The sequence below is a fragment of the Saccopteryx leptura genome, chromosome 3, assembly GCF_036850995.1.
Source record: "Saccopteryx leptura isolate mSacLep1 chromosome 3, mSacLep1_pri_phased_curated, whole genome shotgun sequence".
NCBI classification, from domain to species: domain Eukaryota; kingdom Metazoa; phylum Chordata; class Mammalia; order Chiroptera; family Emballonuridae; genus Saccopteryx; species Saccopteryx leptura.
Window position 1 is genome coordinate 226,357,243 of NC_089505.1, and position 22,083 is coordinate 226,379,325.

A 22,083-nucleotide genomic window follows, 5' to 3' on the forward strand; every position below is an offset into this window, starting at 1 on the left:
AATTGCTGTTGGCAAGAACAAAGCACACCCCAAAACCGCATCTTGTTTTATTTATAGGGCAAAGTGGGCCATTAGCAAATCAATGAGATCTTTGATCATGTTTCCAAGGCAACCCAAGAATTTTCCAAGTGCAGAAAATCACCACCATACATATCATCTTAACTTTACACCAAACAAAGGATAGAAGAAACTTGCCTCCAGTCTTTCTGGGGAACACGGTGTGTGGGGGGGGTAGTGTAAACAATCCTGCACCACAGCTTAACAGCCTTTTGCAACCTAATCAGGTGAGTGAGGTGGGGGTTGGGCAGACTGTCAGCTTACAGCCAATTCCCCACACCTCTGTCCCCCCAAAATCTAAACTCCAAAAACCCTGTTGGTGTTTTGGTCCCCAACAGGCACACATTTCTCTGGAATACCATAAGGTGCACCTGGAAATCTTCTAGAACCACTGGCCTAGATGCACAGAAGTCATGAACAGGCTTGCTTAGGGCAAAGATAAACCTTTTATTACAACATTATATGCCTGAGGCATGACTACCCATGATCCACCCAGTTTGGAATTATGACCAGATCCCCCTGTGAAGTTACTTTCCAGAGACTCCCTTTTTTTTCATTCATGCTATTGTATTTTTCACTAGCCTTTATAATTGACATATAACATTGTGTAAGTTTAAGGTGTATAGTGTTGGCCCGGCATGTGGAAGTCCTGGGTTTGATTCCTGGCCAGGGCACAGAGGAGAAGTGCCCATCTGCTTCTCCACTCTTCCCACCCTTCTTTTTCTCTATCTCTCTCTTTCCCTCTTGCAGCTGAGGCTCCATTGGAGCAAAGTTGGCCAGGGTGCTGAGGATGGCTCCATGGCCTCTGCCTCAGGCACTAAGAATTGCTTGTTACTGGGCAACAGAGCAATGCCCCAGATGGGCAGAGCATCGCCCCCTAGTGGGCATGCCAGGTGGATCCCGGTTGGCGCATACAGGAGTCTCTCTGCCTCCCTGCTTCTCTCTTCAGAAAAATACAAAAAGAAAAAAAAATTTAAGGTGTATAATGTGTTGATTTGGTAAACTTTTATATTGCAAAATGACCACCACCTATATAGGTTTTTGTTTTTTTTTAGTTTTTTCATTGATTTGAGAGAAAGAGAGAGGAAGAGAGAGAGAGAGGGAGAGAGAGAAGCATCGACTCCTTGTTCCACTTAGTTGTTCTATTTAGTTATGAACTAATTGATTGTTTCTTCTACATGCCCTGACCAGGGATAAAACCCATGATCTTTGGGTCAGGACAATGCTCCATCCACTGAACCACCAGACCAGGGCCAATGTAGATTTTTAATTACCATTTTTATTACCTATTTTTAAAATTTTGGTAAAATACACATAAGATAATATTTGCCATTTTAACCATTTTAAGTGTACAATTTAATGGCACTAAATACATTCACAATGTTGTGCAACCATCTCTACTATCCATTTCCAGAACGTTTTTATCAACCCAAACATGAACTCTACCATTTAAAGAATAACTCCCCATTTCCACCTTATCTATAGTATTTTTAAATTTTATCTTTAGTTTTCTTTTTTACTTTTTTGTGACAGAGATAGAGAGAGAGAGAGAGACAGAGAGAGAGACAGAGAGAGGGACAGATAGAGACAGACAGACAGGAAGGAAGAGATGAGAAGCATTAATTCTTTGTTGCAGTACCTTAGTAGTTCATGGACTGCATTCTCATATATGCCTTGATGGGAGAAGGGGCTACAGCAGAGCAAGTGACCCCCTGCTCAAGCCAGTGACCTTTGGGCTTAAGCCAGTGACCATGGGGTCATGTGTAGGATCCCACACTCAAGCCAGCTACCCTGCACTCAAACTAGTGAGCCCACACTCAAGCCAGATGAGACTACACTTGAGCCGGATAAGCACATGCTCAAGCTGGTGACCACGGGGTTTTGAACCTGGGTCCTCTGCATCCCAGTCCGACATTGTATCCATTGTGCCACTGCCTGGTCAGGCTGTTTAGTTTCTTACTGGTGGCTCCAGGTATTTGTATGGCCAGTAGTCTTGGCCGTCGTCGTGGTCATGAACATGCAAGTTCTCATTAGATTCGGACAGATGGTAAAGAAACAGTGGAGCCAAAAAATGGGCCATTCTTTTATTAAAGTCTTGCACTGGCCAACGAGCAACACACAGGGAAAACACTTTCCTCTCACTCAGGGTTCCCAAAGCTCCTGACATATTCTCTGGTTCCACAACCAGGAGAATCTTCTCTGGTTTCTCCTAGAATCAAAGGCCCCACCAGTCTCAGTGGAGCTCGCAAAAGCCCCTTACCTCTGGTTCCCCATCTGCACACCTTCTCTTTCCCTGCCAATATGGCTTCTTCCTCAGCACTCTGCATTCTCTCTCTCTCTCACTCTGCAAACATGGTTTCTTTTCTTTCTCTGCTTTTTTCAAAACTTTCTGGCATGAAAACCTCTCCTCCAGCAAACATTAGCAAAACAATGGCCCTTCCCAAGCAGGAAGGTAATTTGTGATTTCACAGACCACATACACCTGGCTCTGTCCAGCCCCCAATGGAAAATATAGGCGAGCAAATATAAAAATCATATTTTATAAACTTATTTGACCAACAGTATTACATTATGCATACTTATCACAACCTACTTGTGTCATTTTAATAAGTAAGTATAAAACCTTACTTTCATTTACATCTTTTTCCTCTGTTTATAATATAATTGTTGTCTTAAATACTGTGGACAAAGAAAGGTTCTATGGAAAATAACTTTATAGGATGATCTGATCATAAATTCCTAACTGGGCAGGTCATGGTGGGTAGTCCTGTTCCAGGCATATAACTTCTTTAGTAAAAGGTTTATCTTTGCCTTAAGCAAGCCCTGTCCGTTGTTTCTGCACATCTAGATTAACACACCTTTGAAATGCCTCTTTTTTGTTGTTGTGAGAGAGACATGAACAGGAAGGGAGAGAAATGAGAAACATCAACCTGCAGTTGTGTCTCTTTAGTTGCTCTTGGTTGCTTCTCATAGGTGCCTTGATGGGGGGGGGGGGGGCTCAAATTGAAACAGTGACCTTGGGGGCTCATGTTGATGAGCCCATGAGCCTGTGCTATGTGCTATAGCCGGTGACTCATGGTTTCAAAAGGACCTCATAGTGCAGTGTCCCAGGTCGATGCTCTATCCACTGCACCAGCACCAGTCAGGCTAAAATGCCTCTTTTTTTTTTTTTAAGGTTTGATTTATTGATTTTTAGAGAGAGAGTGAGAGAAGCAGCAACTCATAGTTGCTTCACTTTAGTTGTTTACTGTTTCTCATATGTGCCTTGACCTGGCAAGCCGGGAGTTTCGAACCGGTGACCTCAGCATTCCAGGTCGATGCTTTATCCACTGCGCCACCACAAGTCAGACTAAGTGCATCTTTTTAAGCCTCTCTTACTAAAGCCTGCCACCCTCAAGATAACACATAATCTTAACCTGTAATCTGATTCTGGCCTTGCTTTCTTCTACTTTCATGTAATCTTTCTTACATTCCCTTCTTAAAAATGCATAAAAGAAGCTGTGGACTGTAATTTTCTTGGTGGCATTTATCCTCAGCTGTTGAGATCTTGCTTCTATGTATATCTTCTGTTTGATTCAAATAAGTTTTATAAAAATTCTCTATAGGTTTGGACGATCTATGTCAACATACATATTCTACATACATTTAGAACCACATCAAACATGGTTATTATAGTTTTTGCTTTCAGTGTTAATTTATAAATTTAGAAAACACTGAGAAGGAAAGTCTATTGTATATACTAATATTTTTGCTTAATGTATTATTGCTTTCTTCTTGATGCTACAAGTGTAATACTTTTATTATTTTCCTTCTGTTTAGAAAACATTGCTTTTGGTAGGTATGCTTGTGACAAATTCTCTTAGTTTTCATTCATCTGAGGATATCTTGATTTCCTATTTATTATTAAAGAATAATATCCTTTTGCCTGACCAGGTGGTGGTGCAGTGGATAGAGTGTTGGACTGGGACCCAGAGGGCCCAGGTTCGAAACCCCGAGGTTGCCCGGCTTGAGCGCAGGCTCATCTGGTTAGAGCACAGCTCACCAGCTTGAATCCAAGGTCACTGGCTTGAGCAAGGGGTCACTCAGTCTGCAGTAACTCCCCGGTCAAGGCACATATGAGAAAGCAATCAATGAACAATTAAGGTGCCGTAACAAAGAATTGATGCTTCTTATCTCTCAACCTTCCTATCTGTCTGTCCCTATCTGTCCCTCTTTCTGTCTCTGTCACACACACAAAAAATAATAATATTCTTTTTCCTGTGGGAGCCGCCAGCTTGAGAGGAGCATGGCCACTGATATCAATGTACTCTGAAGAAAGGGAATTATCTGGCAAAATTGTCACTTTGCCTGCTGTGTTCAAGGTCCCCATTCAATCATATTTTGTGAAATTTGTTTATACCAACTTGTGCAAAAACGATAGCCCTATGCTGTCAATAAATTGGCAGGTCATCAAACCAGTACTGAGTCTTAGGGTCCTGGCAGAACTGTGGCTTGAATTCCCAGAGTTCCAGGTGGGAGAACTATTGTTCTGGCCAGGGTGCTTTTGGACATATGCCTGTGGGGACTGCACATTTGCACCAACCAAAACCTAGTGCCATTGGCACTGCAGAGTTAACACAACACAGAAGGAATATACCCTCTGTTCTGCCCTGACTTCCTTGGCCTCACCAGCACTGGTCATGTCTGGAAGTTCCTGAACTTCCTTTGGTGGCTGAAGATAAAATTGGAAGGCCACAAGAAGACCAATAGGCTATTTTGCTCCTTAAGATACTTAAAGCCTAGAATGATACCAAGACGGTCTATGACTCTCATTGAAAGAGAACTGGCAAGGGCAAAATGAAAAACTATGGTCATATCCAGTGCAGGGACCTTGCACCATCTACAATGAGGACAATGGTATCATCGAAGCCTTCAGAAACATCTCTGGAATTACACTGCTTATTGTAAGCAAATTGAACATTTTAAAACTTGCTCCTACTGGGCATGTGGGCTGTTCCTTCATTTGGACGGAAAGTGCTTTCTGCCAAGTTACACAATCTGTATGGCAGTTGGTGTAAAGCTGCCTCCCATGCACAAGATACTCAATACAGACCTTTGCAGAATCTTGAAAACCACAGAGTTCTTAAGAGCCCTCCAAGCACCACATAAAAAGATTCATCACAGAGTCCTGAAGAAGAATCCACTGAAAAATCTGTGATTCACTTTGAAGCTAAACCTGTATGCAAAGACCTTGTGCCAGAACACCAATCTTTGTTAGGCCAAGAACCACAAGCTCTCTGTGGATAATGCAGCAGCAAGGCTAGAAGCCAAATCAGACGAGAAGGCTGTTCCAGACAAGAAGTGGGTAGTAGGAAAGAGAGGGAAGAAGTCTGTTGGTTTATATAAAGCAGAAGAAGCCTTTAGTGGGGAAAAAGACTGCAGCCATCAAGAAACTAACAGCTGAGAGGAAGCCCACAGAAAGGAAACCCACCACAGAAGAAGCCTGTGACATAAAGTTAAATTTGTTAAACTTTATGTTAAACTGAATAAAGGTCAAATTACTTTGAACAGCTAATTTTAAATAAAAACCTTATCAAAGGCAGTGAGAAAAAAATTTTTTTCACCAGACAGAGGATACTGGCTTGACAATTCTTTTTAGTACTTGAACACTGTTGTGTCACTTCCTTCTGGTGCTTCAGATTCAGGTGAGAAATCTGCTGTAATTAGTATTTGTGTTTCCCTTTAACGTGTCATTTCTCTCTGGCCACTTTCAAGGTATTTTCTTTGTTTACAGTTTTCAAAAGTTTGGACTTGTCATAGGTCTTGGACTGGATTTCTTTGGGTCTATTTTATTTGATATTTGTTCAACTTCTTGATTTTGTAGGTTTATGTTTCTTGCCAAGTTAGGGAAGTTTTCAGCTATTTTAAAAAAAATACATTTTCAGTCCTCCTCTCAAACTCTTCTCATTCTGTGGCTACAATGATAATGATTGTTACCTTTAAAAATCCTATATAAAAGAAAAACACAATGAATAAAACAAATTTTTTAAAGAAGAGAAAATCCTTTATTTCCTTAGACTCTGTTCCTTTTTATCTCATGTGCTTCTGTGGTGGTTTTTTCAATGGTGGTTACCTTTAAGTAATGAAAAGGGTTCCTACCCTGTTCATTGTAGCGCACTATTTTGTGAGTACTTTTGCACTCCATCGTCCTTTGCTACTGTTAATCTCCATCCTCTCCCTCCCTTTCTTTTTATTGTTGTCACAGTTTAAATTTGGTTTTATTGTGTTCTTCTTGGAGCTTTTACTTGTGGCTTTGTTTTTTTTCGTTCTTTGTATCTGATTGGAGAACCCTCTTTAGTAATTCCTGGAGTGGGGGTTTTCTGATGATAAATTCCCTCATCTTTTCTGTATCTGTGAATGTTTTTATTTCTCCTTCATATTTGAAGGATAGCTTTGATGGGTATAGTATTCGTGGCTGAAAGTTCCTCTCTTTCAGGACTTTAAATATTAGGGTCCACTCTCTTCTAGCTTGTAGAGTTTCTGCTGAGAAATCTGATAATAATCTAATGGGCCTTCCTTTATATGTTGTATTCTTCTTTTCCCTGGCTGCCTTGAGAATTTTTTCTTTGCCGTTGGTTTGTGCCAATTTCATTATGATGTGCCTTGGAGAGGTTTGTTTGGGTTAAGAAAACTCGGAGTTCTGTTTGCTTCTTGAATTTGAGGCTTTAGTTCTTTCCACAGGCTTGGGAAGTTCTCATCTATTACTTGTTTATGTTCTCCATTCCATTCTCTCTCTCTTCTCCCTCTGATATACCTATTATTCTTATGTTATTCTTTTTGATGGAGTCAGATAATTCTTGTAGGGCTATCTCATTTTTTAAAATTTTTGAGTCTCTTTCTTCTTCTCTCTGTTGTGCCTTAAGTTGCTTATCTTCTATTTCACTAATCCTCTCTTCTATCTGGCCTGTTCTATTAGCTAAGCTTGTTACCTCATTTTTCAGCTCGTGAATTGAGTTTTTCATCTCTGTTTGATTTGTTTTTATAGTTTCAATTTCCTTGGAAATATATTCTTTGTGTTCATTGAGTTGTTTTCTGAGCTCCCTAAATTGCCTTTCTGTGTTTTCTTGTATATCTCTGAGTAGTTTCAGGATTTCTATCTTAAATTCTCTGTCATTTAGCTCCAAGGTTTCCAATATATTAAATTTTTTCTCCATAGATTTTTCCTCATCTATCTGTGTTACCTCCCTTTCTTTTGTATCCATGATATTCGATTTTCTCTTCCTTAATGGCATCTGAGGGTGGTTTTGTTGATAGTATTAATGAGATTTAATAAAGAATAAAAAGTTTAAAAAAATAAATAAAAAATCAAAGAGTTTTTTTAAAAAAAATTAATAATGAAATAAAGAAAAATAAAATAAAATGAAAATTTAAAAAAAAGGAAATTATTCCCCCCCTTTTTTTCCTCTCCTCTCCTCTCCCCTCTTTCTTGAGAAAATCTTGTGGTGAACTGTGAATTATATTGTACTAAATAGAACAAACAATGCCTGTAATGGAGGGCCTGAATTGGGGAAAAGTAATAAAGGGGCAAAAAAAAAAAAAAAAAGCGGATATGGATCCACAAAAAGCAAATAAGGAAAAAATTTGGGTCAAGAATAAAATGATTTGCTTTTAGGTGTTGGTTGACTAAGAGTTATGATGAGAGGAATAAGAGGGAAACAGGAAAATGGAGGGACAAATGAAAAAATTACTATTGTATTTAGTGGAACAAGAACTAGATAAAATGGAGAGCCAGGGATGGGAGCACTGCTAGTGAGTTAAAAAGGTGAAGTAAAAACTCCCCAAAATGCCACAAACATAAGTTTGAGTCCCAGATAAGATAATTTGTTTGTTATTGAGGTTTGAATGAGAGGAGACATAAAGGAGAAAGGAAGAAACTTATATAGAGGGAGAAAAGAAAGAGAGAGAGAGAAAAAAAAAGTGGGAACCACTAAAAGAAGAAAAAAGAAAAAAGAGGAGAGAGAGAGAGAGAGAGTTAAGGGTTTTATAGTGCAACCCTCATAGAGAGAAAGGAAGAGGAAAGAAAGGATAATGGGAGATGTAACACTTATGGGTAGTGTAGTTGAAGGAGAGGAGAGAGTAAGACCAGCAGAGAGTTAAATGACCAAATTGGAGGAGGAAAAAAAAAATCAAGAATGAAGATAAGAGAAACAAACGAACAAATATAATAAAATGGGATAGGTTATAAAGTCTGCGGATTATTCTTGATTTTGAGAGGTTATCTTCTTGCTTTTTCTTTTCTCTCCCTCTTCCTGGTCGGTGACTCTGTACCCTGGGTTCTGCCCCTTTGGCACGCTCAGGTAGAGGTTTGCAGTTGATAAGTCTCTATGGCGATGTCATGTATTGTGCTTTAGTCTCGTTGGCAATCGAGGCTCATTAGCATTTATAGGCTCCACCAGTGAGAGAGTCCTGGAGCCTTTCTCCTAGTCTTTCCTTCCTCAATTAGTAGCCTGATAATCCAGCTATGGGGTTGCTGCTGCCTCTGCCTGGATAGTAAGAGGCTCAAAGAGCTGGCAACTCCCCACTCTATTCGCACTCAGCACAGGGCTCTGGGTAAGGCTCAGTCAGTCAGAGCTGCTAGCATAATCAGGCGGGGCTTCCGCCCACTCAAAGACCTCTGGCTCTGCCACTCTGTCCGGTAACCCAGGTGGGCGCCCTCTTCCGGGGCGCTTGGAGGAAACTCTCGCTCACTATCTGCATGCGCAGACCAGGATATCAGGCTGCAGTCTCACACTCTTAGTGAAACCCCCACCCGCACGGAAAAGTTCCAGTGTTGGAATTGGCTCTCGCTCCGTCCCCGTGCGCTGCTTTTTCAGGGTGCTGGGGCAGCCGGAGATTCCGCTTTCGGCCCACACAAAGGCCTCTGACTCTGCCTCTCTGTGGGATAACACAGGCGCCCACTCCCGGGGCTTTGGAAGGAATCTCTCGCCCACTATCTGCGTGCACCAACCAGGGTATCGGGGAAAATGGCTGCCCCACTTGTCTTTCTTTGTCTGGGTTTGGCGTGAGTGTTAGCTTGTATTGCCCAGGTTGCCACAGGCACAGTTTTTCCTCGGCTTAGATCTCCGTGCCACAGCCTGGTTCGGCCGTTTGTGCCGCGGTCTGGATCGAGTCACCCCCTTTGCCCGCCTTAGTTTCTATATTCTCAGTTCCCAGTGAAAGCCGCCCTGTTTAGGTTAGTGAGGAAGGCGGAGCATTTCTTACTCCCTATTTCCTTCGGGGTTTGATTATATATTTAGCCAATTATTCACTCGACCATACCTTTGGGTGTATTGTGAAACATCTGGAGGTTCCAAGGATAGGTTTTTCTGTTTCTGGTTGAAGATCTTGTTGAGTTTGGGGGAGATTTATCGGTATCACTTCCTACCCTGCCATTACTCTGACGTCATCCCAGACTCTGTTCCTTTTATTTCAGACTATTTTCTTTCTGTTGTTCAGGTTGGGTAAATTCTGTTGGCATGGTCCTCAAGTTCACTGATTTCTATCTGTTATTTTTACTCTGTTATGGAGCCCATACAGCAAGATTTTATTTTACTTATGTACTTTTCAGTTCTATAATTTCCATTTAGTTTTTTGATAATTTCTATTTCTTTGCTGAATTATTTACCTATAATTTGTTTCAAGAGAATTTGTAAATGGTTGCTGAAGTTGTTTTTTTTAAATGATTATTACTTTAACTTAATTATCAGGTAATTCTAACATTTGATTCATCTCATTGTTGGTACCCATCGAATGTCTTTTCTCATTCATGTTGTGATTTCCCTGGTTATTACATGAGTCATTTTTAAAATTGTATTCTATACATTTTGGATAGTATATTATAAGGCTCTGGATCCTATTTAATTTTTCTTTGAGATTTAGCACATGGGCTGCTGGTTGTGTGTTTGAATTTTCTCTGGTTCCTGCCAATGCTACATTGGCAAAAGTGGAGAACTGAATCATACTATCTTGTTGCAAATGGGTGAGGTGGAAGTTCAGCTATCCTTGTTTCACTGACAACTTCCTGGTTAAGTGGGGCACGCACTCCCACTGTCTTGTTGCTTCTGAGTGGGGGGTTGTAAACTCAGCTGCATGCTCAATCTGCTGATCCCACCTCCTGGGGGAGTTGGAGCATGACCTGCTTTTGCTAGGCAGAAGATGCAAGGCCAGTTTCCCATTCAGCCCTTCCAAAACCATTCTGCAGGAGAATTGGAGTCTTGCCTCTCCTGTCTGCGAATTAGGGAGACTGAGTGGAAAAACAGCTTCCTTCTCAGTTCTGCTGAAATCATGCTCAGAGAGAAGACATAGTTTTCCTATGCTTGGCTGGAGTAAGATAGATACTGCCAATAAGGTTTTCCATTATAAGGCCACCTTTTCTTCCATTCTTTGGCTAGGGAGAACAGGCTTTTCTTGGTGCTTTTATCTGTTTGTTTGTGCTGCTGGGTTTGAGGCTTTTGCAGTTCCCTGAGATATGATAGAAAATAAAGAAACCCAGGAACTTACCACTGTGTCATCCTTCAAGTGCCAAGATCCCTATGTAGCTCAACTTCTTTCTATGTTTTAAAGTATTCCCATGCTGTGTGTGTGTGTATGTGTGTGTGCTATGTCTGGAGTTTTTAGGGATGAGCTGGAAGAATGAGATTATTTCATGTTAGTGGAATTGGTAGTCTTCTCCTTTTTTTTAAACTGGTGTTTAAAAAAGTCGTTTTTTAAACACTTGCTTAATTTACTACCTGAAGTCTCCTCCAGGTTGTCAGAAGTCATGAATCTTGTATTTCAGCAGTTTACAACCTAAGTTGTGCTCCGAACAGATGCGTTGTAAGATATATAAACAGACAAATCAAATGCATACCTAATAAAAGGAAATAATGGCAGCCTAAATTTACATAGGGCTTCACAATTTACAGAGCAGTTTCTATATACATAGAATCTATACATTTACTAATTAAGTGTATGCATTTACTATTTTATTTATATATACAAATTACTCTCAATTTTGAAAGATAGATGGATTAGGTATTGTAATTTTTTAAAAAGTGGGACTATTTGGTTAAGGTTTGCATATAAGGTTGAAAAGCTGATAAGTAGAACTGTTACGATTTTTGTGAATTTTAGCCCTAGGCTCCTATTACCAAACCATACTACTAAGGGTAAATGATCCTTTGTTCTTTCAGAAATCCCATGCTTGACAAGTAATCATGGAGCATGATTTTGTCTTTTTGAGGGTTTTGAAGTCAGACAGATTCAAATTCAAATTCCAACCCCACCATGTCTAAGTTGTATAATCCTGAAAAAAATATTTACTGTATTTCCCCATGTATAAGATGCTCCCATGTATAAGATACACCTTAGTTTTGGGGTCTGACATTTGAAAAAAAATGTATTACATAAAGTTATTGAACTCAAGTTTATTCATTATAAAATTCATACAACTCCTCATCACTGCCAGAACTCCCATCCATTAGCTTGTCCTCATCTGTGTCTGATGATGAATCACTTTCTTCAACAATGAGCCCAAAAACAAGCGCATAAAAGCGGGAAATGCAAGTAAAAAACTCTACAACCACTGTATAAGATATAACCAGTTTTTAGACCCCAAATTCTTCAGAGAAAGGTGCATCTTATACATGGGAAAATACGGTAACTCCTCTGTGCCTCTTTTTCTTCATCTGTAAAATGAGGATAATAATATTTACCTTAAAAGGTTCCTTTGGGCCTGACCAGACGGTGGCACAGTGGATGGAGTGTTGGACTGGGATGCAGAGTACCCAGGCTTGAAACCCTGAGGTCACTGGCTTGAGCACGGGATCATAGACATGACCCCATTGTCACTGTCTGAAGCCCAAAGGTTGTTGGCTTGAGCAAGGGGTCACTTGTCCTGATGTAGGTCCCCCCCATCAAGGCACATATGAGAAAGCAGCAAGTGAACCACTGAGTTGCCACAACAAAGAATTTATGCTTTTCATTTCTCTACCTGTCAGTCTATCCCTATCTGTTCCTCTCTCTGTCTCTGTCAAACACACACACACAAAAGGTTCCTTTGGATAATCACACATTTAAGGCAAAGTGCCTGACTTAATAAATGGTAGCTATTATTATTATTAAAGATAACCAAAGCAGAAAAACCCACTGCATTTCCATAGTGTGGAAGTAATGATTCAGATTCAAATGATTCAGCTTTTGGAAGCAGGGAGGGTGCATCTGTCCATTCCTGTTTGGTTGTGTAGCACCTCACATGTTGCTTAGTAAGCATTGGCATCTCTGTAATTTTAACCAGAAGGTATTTAAAGGTCATGTTTTTCAAGCTTCTCATTGTATAGATATGGAAGCTGAGGCTGGGTGGGGTTGAATAAATTACTTTAGGGTTACAGGGCTAGAACTCTTCCTGCTACACCTGGTAAAGCACACAAATGAGTAAGCAGAAAACAAAATACACAAAGACACCCTAAATTCTAGAAAGAAAAAAATTCAGACAACTAAAACCTGAGGGAGCGGGTCTAAAAGGTATAAATGTCCTCCTATAAGCTGGGCACCATATATGAGGGCCATGCCTGTATACCTTCCTCATAGAGATAGATATATAAGGGAGTAGCTAAAACTGCTAGGCAACCAATTAGTCGTGCCCTGACCTTCAGAAGTGGTGAAGGCTACATCAGGAGGGCTTGGCTGGTGAGAGAGGCTGTCTTCTACAAACATTAGTGGGGCTGAAGAAGGGGGTAGCATATATAGAAGAAAAGGCATTACTGTCAACACGTCCTATCCAATTCCTAATAGTAGATCTTTATGGGGGCAATTGTCATCCAGCTAGCCATTAAACAGTCATTTAAGTGTCAATGTGCCCCAAACCACACAGGAGATATAAAAGTAGTAGAAAACATTCAGATTAATACCTTTTGGTAATAGTTGTGCTTTTACCCATTTCTTAAACTGGTCTTGGTAGCAATTTCTAGTAATGTCTCATATGGAGATTTTGGAAGGTGGCTTAAAAAGAATGAAAATTTAATTTAAAAAAATGATGAGAAAAAATATTTTTCATAATTCGGTATTTCATAATAACACATTTTGCCAGTTGACTCTTAGTTTTATATTGCCTGTCAACTAGAATAGTCATTAAAATAGCAAGGTCTTTTCCACAAGGTCTTTCTTTACTATTATAATTATAAACATAGTTTCTCTTACCCTTATGTGAAGTGTATTTTGCATAAAAGTACATTTTAAAGCAATTTTTTATAAATTCTCAAATATAAAAGATGAAATTCTGACTTTTTTTTAATCAAGTGAGAGTCAGGGAGGTGAGAGACAGACTCTTGCATGCACCGTGACCAGGATCCATCCAGCAACCCCTGTCTGGGGCTGATGTTCTACCCATCTGGGGCCACTGCTCTGTTGCTTGGCAACTGAGCTATTTTTAGCACCTGAAGTGAGGCCATGAAGCCATCCTCAGTGCCTGGGGCCAATTTGCTCATTTGAGCCACGGCTGCAGGGGGTGGGGAGAGGGATGCAGAAACAGATGGTTGCTTCTCCTGTGTGCCCTGACCAGGAATTGAAGCCAGGACTTCCACACGGTGGGTTGATGCTCTACCACTGAGCCAACTGGCCAGGGCAAATTATGACTTTTTATATATTGCCTCTGTCTAGTTTCAGGGTTCTAAAAATAAGTCAAAGTGAAAAGAATACATGACATATATTGAATAAGGGTAAGTGCTAAAACACTGTTATGTGTAACAGCTATTAAACATTTCAAAAAGATGTCAAAAGCAGTTTTCTGAACTTTTTTTTTTGTATTTTTGTATTTTTCTGAAGTTGGAGATGGGGAGGCAGTCAGACAGACTCCCGCATGCGCCCGACCAGGATCCACTCGGCACGCCCACCAGGGGGCGACGCTCTGCCCATCTGGGCCGTTGCTCTGTTGCAACCAGAGCCATTCTAGCGCCTGAGGCAGAGGCCATAGAGCCATCCTCAGCGCCCAGGCCAACCCTGCTCCAATGGAGCCTTGGGTGCAGGAGGGGAAGAGAGAGACAGAGAGGAAGGAGAGAGGGAGGGGTGGAGAAGCAGATGGACACTTCTCCTGTGTGCCCTGGCCAGGAATCAAACCCGGGACTCCTGCACGCCAGGCTGATGCTCTACCACTGAGCCAACCGGCCAGGGCCTGAACTATTTTTTTAGAGAAATGCTGTATAAGTGGACATCAAAACTATTTCATAACCAAAATAGTTATATGTGAGAGCTATCTTTTATAAAAATGCATGTAGAGGTGTATATGTGCATACACAGGAAAACTCTGGAAGTTCCCCTGGAAGTTTGGGATCTCATCAGATTATTATGATTATTTGCATTTTCTATTTTTTAAAAATTTTACAGTGAATCTGTATTTTGGTCTCCTTTTTAAAAATGTTTACTTCAGTGTTACAGAGAATCAAATTTGGAGTGGAGGGGAGGACCAGAGCAAGGTACAGAATGAGTGCAAATGAAAGGTTTTCCAGATTGAACAGAGTCTGGGGCAGGAGTCCATTTGATACTGGAGTAGTGTTTGTTTGTATTTATGCATATAAATTCCTTTTTGTTTTGTGCTGAAATATAATCATAGAAAAATAATTCAGAGTTGTTATGATAACTTTTGCTTCTAAAGACCTTTCTCTGACAAAGCAAGATTTAGGCTTAAAGCAATAATGGTATGCTGAGTAGAAAAGGCCAGTACATACTAAGGAGGGAACATAAAGATCTCTGCCAGAACAAGGTCTATTTTTCTCTCCTTAGTTAAATTTGAGGCCCCTTCTCTTACTTGTTTATTCTCTTTCCTTTAACAAATACTTAGAGCACTTTTCTTATGCTTATTGAATCATGAGAAAGAAAAAGAAACCTCAGCTCTGACCTCGGAGCTAACAATCTAATTGAGCTAATAAGACAAATATTTAAAACATTAACCAAAATAGAGGGGCAGTCTGTATGCAAGTGTTAAATGACTTAACACAGAGAAGAAGTCCTATAAGCTTTTCAAGGAGTGGCTGGAAACTTTACTGTGTGGTCATGGTTTAGATCGACTCTGTTATTTCCTCTTTTTTTTTTTTTGGTGAGCAGAAGAGAGACAGTGAGACAGACTCTGTATGCACCCCAACCAGATCCACCCAGCAACCCTGCCTGGGCCCGATGCTTGCAACTGAGCTAATTTTAGCACCTGAGGCTGACCCACTTGTACCAACTGAGCTATCTTCAGTGCCTAGGGCCATGCTTGAACTAATTGAGCCACTGGCTGCTGGAGGGGAAAGGGAGAGAAGAAGGAGAAGGAGAGGGAGGAGAAGAGAAGCAGATGGTTGCTTTTCCTGTGTGCCCTGACTGGGAATCAAACCCGGGATGTCCATATGCCAGCTGACACTCTAGCCACTGAACTCTAGCCAGGGCCACATCAGCTCTGTTCAACAGAGCTTTTTACAGTGACAGAAATATTCCTTCTGTGCTAATTAGCATAGTAGCCACTAGCCACATGTGGTTACTGAGTACTTGAAGTATATGGTTAGTATGACTGAGGAAGTGGATTATTAATTTAAATAGCTATATATAATTGGTAATTGCCAGATTGAGAAGTACAGGACAAGCTCTAGAAGATATAAAAGTTAAAGTAGGACTTGTCCTGTTACTTTAAGAAAGGGGAAGATTTGAATAGCTAATAAAGAAAAGCATTTCAGGAGAAGAAAAAGCATAAATGAGTTGTGCTCAATTCACACTGAAAGCATGAAAGTGTTTGGGTGCAGGTGTGTGAAAGTGCCATGTCTGGTTGAGGGATTGTGATGGGTTGTTATACGGTACAGACCATGCATCTGAGACTTAGGATTTGAAGCAGTTAGTTAATGCAAATTCATTGGATATTTCTTTTTTTTAATTGAGGTATAATTGACATGTATTATTATACTGCTCATAAAAATTAGGGGATCAGGGAATGTGCAGATACTCCAATACTTTCAGCTTTTTGTATAGTGCATTTTCACCAATGAAATAAAAGTTGGTTTTGCATCTCATTTGCATAATTGAACAACTTTCTTTGTCTTGTTTGCTTTTCTGATGTTCTTGTTTAATTAAAAGAAAAATCAAATGCTTTTCTTTATCCCTTCATATTCATTTTGAAATATCCCCTAATTTTTGTGATCAGTATGTGTACAATAGAATGATTTGGTACTTATATAATTACTTCTGATCATTGGATAATAATAGCTCTCACCATGTGCCAGGCATTATGTTGAATGCCTTGCATGGATTATCTCCTTTAATTATTATAACAACTTTCTGAGAGTAATGAAGATCCATTTGGTTGTCCTGTAAGGGCAAGAGATCAAAGGCAGATAAATAACACAATTATAACCTTGTAAACATGAAGGTGAGGATGTAGAAGTAAAAAAGCCCACCTGAGACATTTGGAAGTTAGACTCAATAGAACTTGATCTCTGACTACATGGGAAGGGTGAATGAAAAAGGGAGTGAGACAATCTTTATCTCTAGGGACACCGATGAGGACAAAATTCTGGGGAACAACAATGATTCTAGAATGAATGAAAGCAATTGACCTAGCAAAGGATCTGGAGAAGAATGTAGATAGGTGGCAATGGGAATAGTTTAGTGGGGTGGAGGAATATGATAGAGAAAAGGTTTTCAAGAATCTATCTACAGGTAAGTTGAAAATAAGGATGGAGAAGTGGTAGAGGAACCCAGGAAAGTTAAGGTAATGCTGACAAAAACTGAGGTGTCAAGGAGAGGAAAGTCGGTTTTGGAAGAGAAATATAAATTCTGCTTTGGCATGTTGATTGGAGGTAAGGACAAAGGTCGATTTAATGGTGGGTGTACCGGGAGCCACGCCCTGGGCCCCACAAAACCCCAACTTTACACTTTTTTCTAATGACACCAAGTTTGGTTTCATATGTGCAATTTTAACATTGATAGTACATAATATTTTTTACTTATTTATAAATATGGTTAACATGTATTTTTATTTTTCCTGTCTCTCTCTCTTTTCTTTTTAAGGGGCCCAATATTTCCTTCTGTGCCCAGGGCCTCCACCGACCTTAATCCGCCTCTGGATGATTAAATCTTGCTGGTTGGAGGGAACGTGAAGTTAGAGTTTATGAGGCAGACCAGGCTGGAGAGGGGCAGTTGTGATTTTTTCTCCCAGGACAGTAGGTAAAGGGAAAAGAGAAGGTTGAGGATATAACCTGGGGATGGAACCATTCACATAAGAAGGCTAAATAGTAATTTACAATAGTAACAACAGAGCACAACCATGTGACTATCATGTGCTTATTATGGGTATTTACATATTATTATTTCACTTAATTTTGCTAATAATCTAATGTTTATTCATTTCAATTATAAAAATGGAAAATTGAAGCTCAGAAAGGTTTTGTCGTAATTAAAGCACACTGCCTATTATGCTGCTTGGCACAGAACAAGACAGGCAAGGGACCTGCTTCCGTGGAGTTTTTATGGATGAGGTGCAGAGGGGAAAAAAAACGTAAGCAAATAAATGAATCAGAGCACTCTGGATTTAAAAAGTGGTGAGAAAATAAAACCAGTGATATAATTGATATAATAAATGATACCGCAACGGAGTATCATTTATTAAAAGTGCGCAGAAGCCCTGAGGCAATACTAGCTGGGCTACTGAAGCAACGCTAAGGTTAGTGCAGCTAATGAAGCTTAGTGAGCACTGCCAGTTGAAGGAGCCACCAAATCAGGAGAAGGGGTAACACAAAGAGTTTTGATTCCATGGAATCAGGCTCCTAAGGGGCAGGGGTAGGGGCAGGCTGTGCGGCTCTTCGATGCGTTGCCATTCCGCGAAGCTGCGGGTACATGGCACGTGGGTGAGGTAACCAGTCAGGAAAGCCTCCAGGACCTAGGCCAAAGGCCAGAGGGTCGCAGGGGTTGGGGTGAAGGGTGCGGAATGAGACCTAGTGGTGTCGCAGGCGTCAAGGCAGCGTAGAGAGCCGCGCTGAGCCCTTCCTCTCCCAGAATCACCCGCCTTTAATTCTAGAAGGGGTCTCGCGCCGGCCTGGTATGATTTTTGGACCGCGGCAGCGAGTTCCATCTTCCAAAACTTCGGAACGACAGTACGCTGGAGCGAAAGGGAGACGAAATAATCTATGGCTAGAAAGAAGGCCTATGGACAATAGACCTTTTGATTTCTGTCTTGTTTTATCTCAAGGTTTTCCACAAACAACTTGCTTCCTGGCACGATTTCCATATCACCCCCTCCAACAGCCAGACTATTGGTTTGGCCTCTAGACCCGGATTGGCTGAAGGTTTACGCCTAGGCCAGGGATTGGAGGACGTTTAGTCCTTACGTATTCCTCGCTCCCATTGGCTCATTTTCCCGGTTTCTGGGCGGAGTGGTTAGGGACGGTTTCCACCCTCTTGTTTACGAAGCGCGCGCAGTTGTAGCGCTGTCCAAGCACTGGGGCTGTCTCTAAAGTTCCCAATTTAGCTCCTCAGACCAATTGGGACCTTGCTCCACCCTCGACCTCCCTTTGCACGCCTCCCGCGTGGTACGGCTCTCACCTTTAGAACGGCAGCGCGAGCGGACGCCGATCGCGTTACCCCGCCCGCGCGCGCGCGCTCTCGAGGCTGCTCCCCCTCGCGGGTGCTCTTGGTACGGTCCGTGGCGCCTCCTCTCGCTGTGGTGGCTCACCCCATCTCGGGTCCGCAGCTCTTGGTGCCGCCCTGGAGAACCAGGTCATCTGCCGGTTCCCGTGAAAACAAAAACAATCGGCGGCCCGGCCGCGGGTAGCCGAACGGGGCGAGCGGGGTTCGGTGACACGGTCCTGGTGGGGCAACAAGCCGGCGCGGCGGCGACGCGCCAGAGGCCGTGCGCCATGGGCCAGGCGGGCACGGGCTGCGCGGGGCTTCCCCGGCGCCGGGGCTAGCGTGCTCGCCGCCTCAGCAGCCTGCGCCGCACGCCTGGGGGACAAGGAGGAGGACGCGGCCTCGGCCGGGCCCGGGCCGAACAGCTGCGGACAGCCGGGCGCCGGCGAGCCGAGCGCCGCCTCCGCCTCCGAGATGGATCAGTGCGTGACGGTGGAGCGCGAGCTGGAGAAGGTGCTGCACAAGTTCTCGGGCTACGGGCAGCTGTGCGAGCGCGGCCTGGAGGAGCTCATCGACTACACCGGCGGCCTCAAGCACGAGATCCTGCAGAGCCACGGTAGGGCGGCCCGAGGGGGCTCGCGGGGCCGGGCCCACCCGCCCGCACCCATCAGTCACGGTGGGCCGGGAGGGGTGCCCCGGAGTGCGGTTTCCCGCCTCCCCGGGATGCGGAAATCCTCAGACCCCTGTGACTTTTCTACCTCATTTGGCCGGATTTGCCTCGAACCTGCCCGACGTCGTTAATTAGGAGAGCGTAAACTCTATCTGAAACCCGAGCCTTATGCTTCAGCCATGTTAAACGTGGTTGGGGGTCGGGCCGCTTTACCTGCGAACTGCCGCCCTCCCGGTGGGTCCCCCCTTCCCCGCGCAGGAGAGGTCTCCCGTGCTCCCCGCAGAATTGCGTCGGACCCAAGGGGCAGGAAGCCCCTGCTCCAAATCCTTGGCTGGGAACTCAGTTTTTAAAATTTTTTAAATTAGAAAGTCGAGTGTTATTAGCTGTGGGTTAAGAGAACAGTGGCTCCTGCAACTTCAGAATTAATTTGTTGGCGTGGAAGCAGCTCTTCAGCAGCACTGACACGATTCCTAGAGAATTAGCTGAATAGAACTGGTCAGCAACTCTCCTAGTGTACTGTTTGAGGAAACTGGGGAGGAATTCTTGAAGCAAATTGTGGAACAAGTTTTCACTTACTTGCCTTAATTGACCAAGTTTTCCCTTGTTGTCCTTTTAGAAAACGGATTTTCTATTAAAGGTATTTTACCAAGGTTATTTTAGTATTGCCCTAGGCCCTGGAGGCAGACAATTAATCAAAGCTGAGTTGTGGTAGGTGGTTGGGAACAGTTTTTGTATTTTTAAGTAATTTTAAAGATCTGGTATCCTTATTTTAAAACAGTCACAGTGATGATTTTTTTCTGATCAAGAATTAAAGGGTTTAAAAAAAAAAGAATTAAAGGGTTTTATATAATAGGTTTATTGAGGAGGTTGGGAAGGGGCCTTTTCAACTTGTAGGCTGAACAGAAAGTTATGTAAAGAAGGTTTGGTAGCTGGGGTGAAAAACAGATACTTGTAGCAGGTGAGATGAGGGCAGTGGTGCTAGTAGAGCTTCACTCTTTTCTCCCTCCTTCATATTCCACACCTTACTTTTCCAGATGGCTTTCCGTTGAGAGTTAAGTGGTAAGGGAGTAAGTAGGGAGTCTTATAACAACATCTCATTCTGTACTCCGCAGTCACTTTGGAAATTTGGGAAGAAGCAAACACAACCATAGTTGGGGAAGAAGTTGAATTTTTTTTTTTTTTTTTTTAGGTAAGAGGAGGGGAGATAGTGAGGCAGACTTCCTCATGTGCCCCTACAGGGGTCTACTGGGCAACTCCATCTGGGGCCAATGCTCCAGTACTGAGCTATTTTTTAGCACCTGAGGCTGATGCTTTCCAAGGGAGCTATCCTCAGCCGGTGGAGTCATGCTGGAACCAACCAAGCCACTGGCTACTGGAGGGGAAGAGGGAGAGAAGCAGATGATTGCCTCTCCTGTGTGCCCTGACCAGAATTGAACCAGTTACCACCATCAGCTGGGCTGCTGGAACAATGCTCTATCCACTGAGCCACCAGCCAGGGCCAGGAGTTAAAATATTAATATGGGAAAATGAGCAGCCCTAGATGGTTGCCTGTGAAGGGGGATGGAGACAGAGTAGGCTGGGAATCCTGGGAAAGGCCTGGGGAGTGAATTTGGTTTTAGATGTGAGATAAAGCGAAAGGCTAATGAAGATACAGAGTCAAGGACTTAATATTTACTGGTGGCTGAGGATGGATAGATGGTTTTGATCTGGAAAAAGAATATCATTTTTAGTTTAATTTGCTAGAAAATCAAGGATTGTACTGAGCTCTGAATCTTACTTATTTAGCCCTAATTATTTTATTATTATTTTGTTTAGCCCTAATTATTTTGATTAAACTTTCGGTTATTAAAGGAAGAGGAGAGCAGTGTTGTACTAGCCTTTTAATGAAGGTTCCCTGTAGCATGAGCTTGGTCTAATTTAAGATTCAGTTTGGTTGATCCTGTTTGATTGTTCCCAGTGTACCCATGATCTATATAATTGGGATAATGCACTGGTGCTTCTCAAACTTGACCCACACATGTACACTCTTTTTTAGATGGATTCGTGATTAAATGGATTTCTTCTCATTCTACACAGTGATATTTGTGAAGTCATAGATTTGTTGTGTTTGGTATAATAAACTACTTATTAAAAATAAATTCATAACAAATATTTCACATACAGGTAAAAAGCACTGTTCACCTCAGTGGTATGGGAACCACACTTTGGACAACTGTTGATTAACATAAATAGTATGGATAAATTTTGGTGATTTGAGTTGTGACTATTAAGCTTTTAGCATTTTTTTTCTATTGGCAAATACACACATATATATATTTTTCATTTGTGGTGGAAGGGATAACAGGAAAAGAATGATATGTTCTGTATTGCTGATACTCTAAAATCACACTTGTGAAAAAAGAGTAGACAAACAGTTGGGTTACAGTTTTATGACATGTTTAAAGTATACTTAGGAAAATTCCAGTTTGTGTAAGAGTAAAGATTGTGCAGTATTTTTTATTATTAGTGTTAAGCTATTAAAGGGAGTTCTAAGGTGGCTTCTGAAAATGATTCTCAAGGAATTTTCTAAATTTAAATTTTATTTATTTGGAGTAGATAATACATTTAAATAATATAAATTCAAATGACTAAAAGGGATACCCAGTAAAAAAAGAATTTTTCTCCCCTCATTCTTAGACCACTTAATTGGTCATCTGACCAACAGAGATTCTAATTTTCAGAAAAAAATTTAAAAGAATTCAGGTAAATAATAATTTGTCATTGTTTTTACTTGGAGG

At 41.8% G+C, this 22,083-nt stretch overlaps 1 protein-coding gene and 1 pseudogene across 3 annotated transcripts in view; both read left to right on the plus strand.

The window, feature by feature from the left end:
• The window catches only part of LOC136398426 (large ribosomal subunit protein uL4 pseudogene), a 51,460-nt pseudogene extending 32,483 nt beyond the window's left edge, over window positions 1-18,977 (plus strand).
• Window positions 18,733-22,083, plus strand: part of RMND5A (required for meiotic nuclear division 5 homolog A) — an 88,983-nt gene continuing 85,632 nt past the window's right edge. For 2 of the 3 annotated variants that reach the window (XM_066377752.1, XM_066377753.1), the window contains exon 1: window positions 18,733-19,252. In XM_066377752.1, the coding sequence (XP_066233849.1) occupies window positions 19,111-19,252 (142 nt within the window). In that variant the 5' untranslated portion in view covers window positions 18,733-19,110. The remainder of the gene's footprint in view (window positions 19,253-22,083) is intronic. The other variant, XM_066377751.1, reaches the window with a different exon arrangement.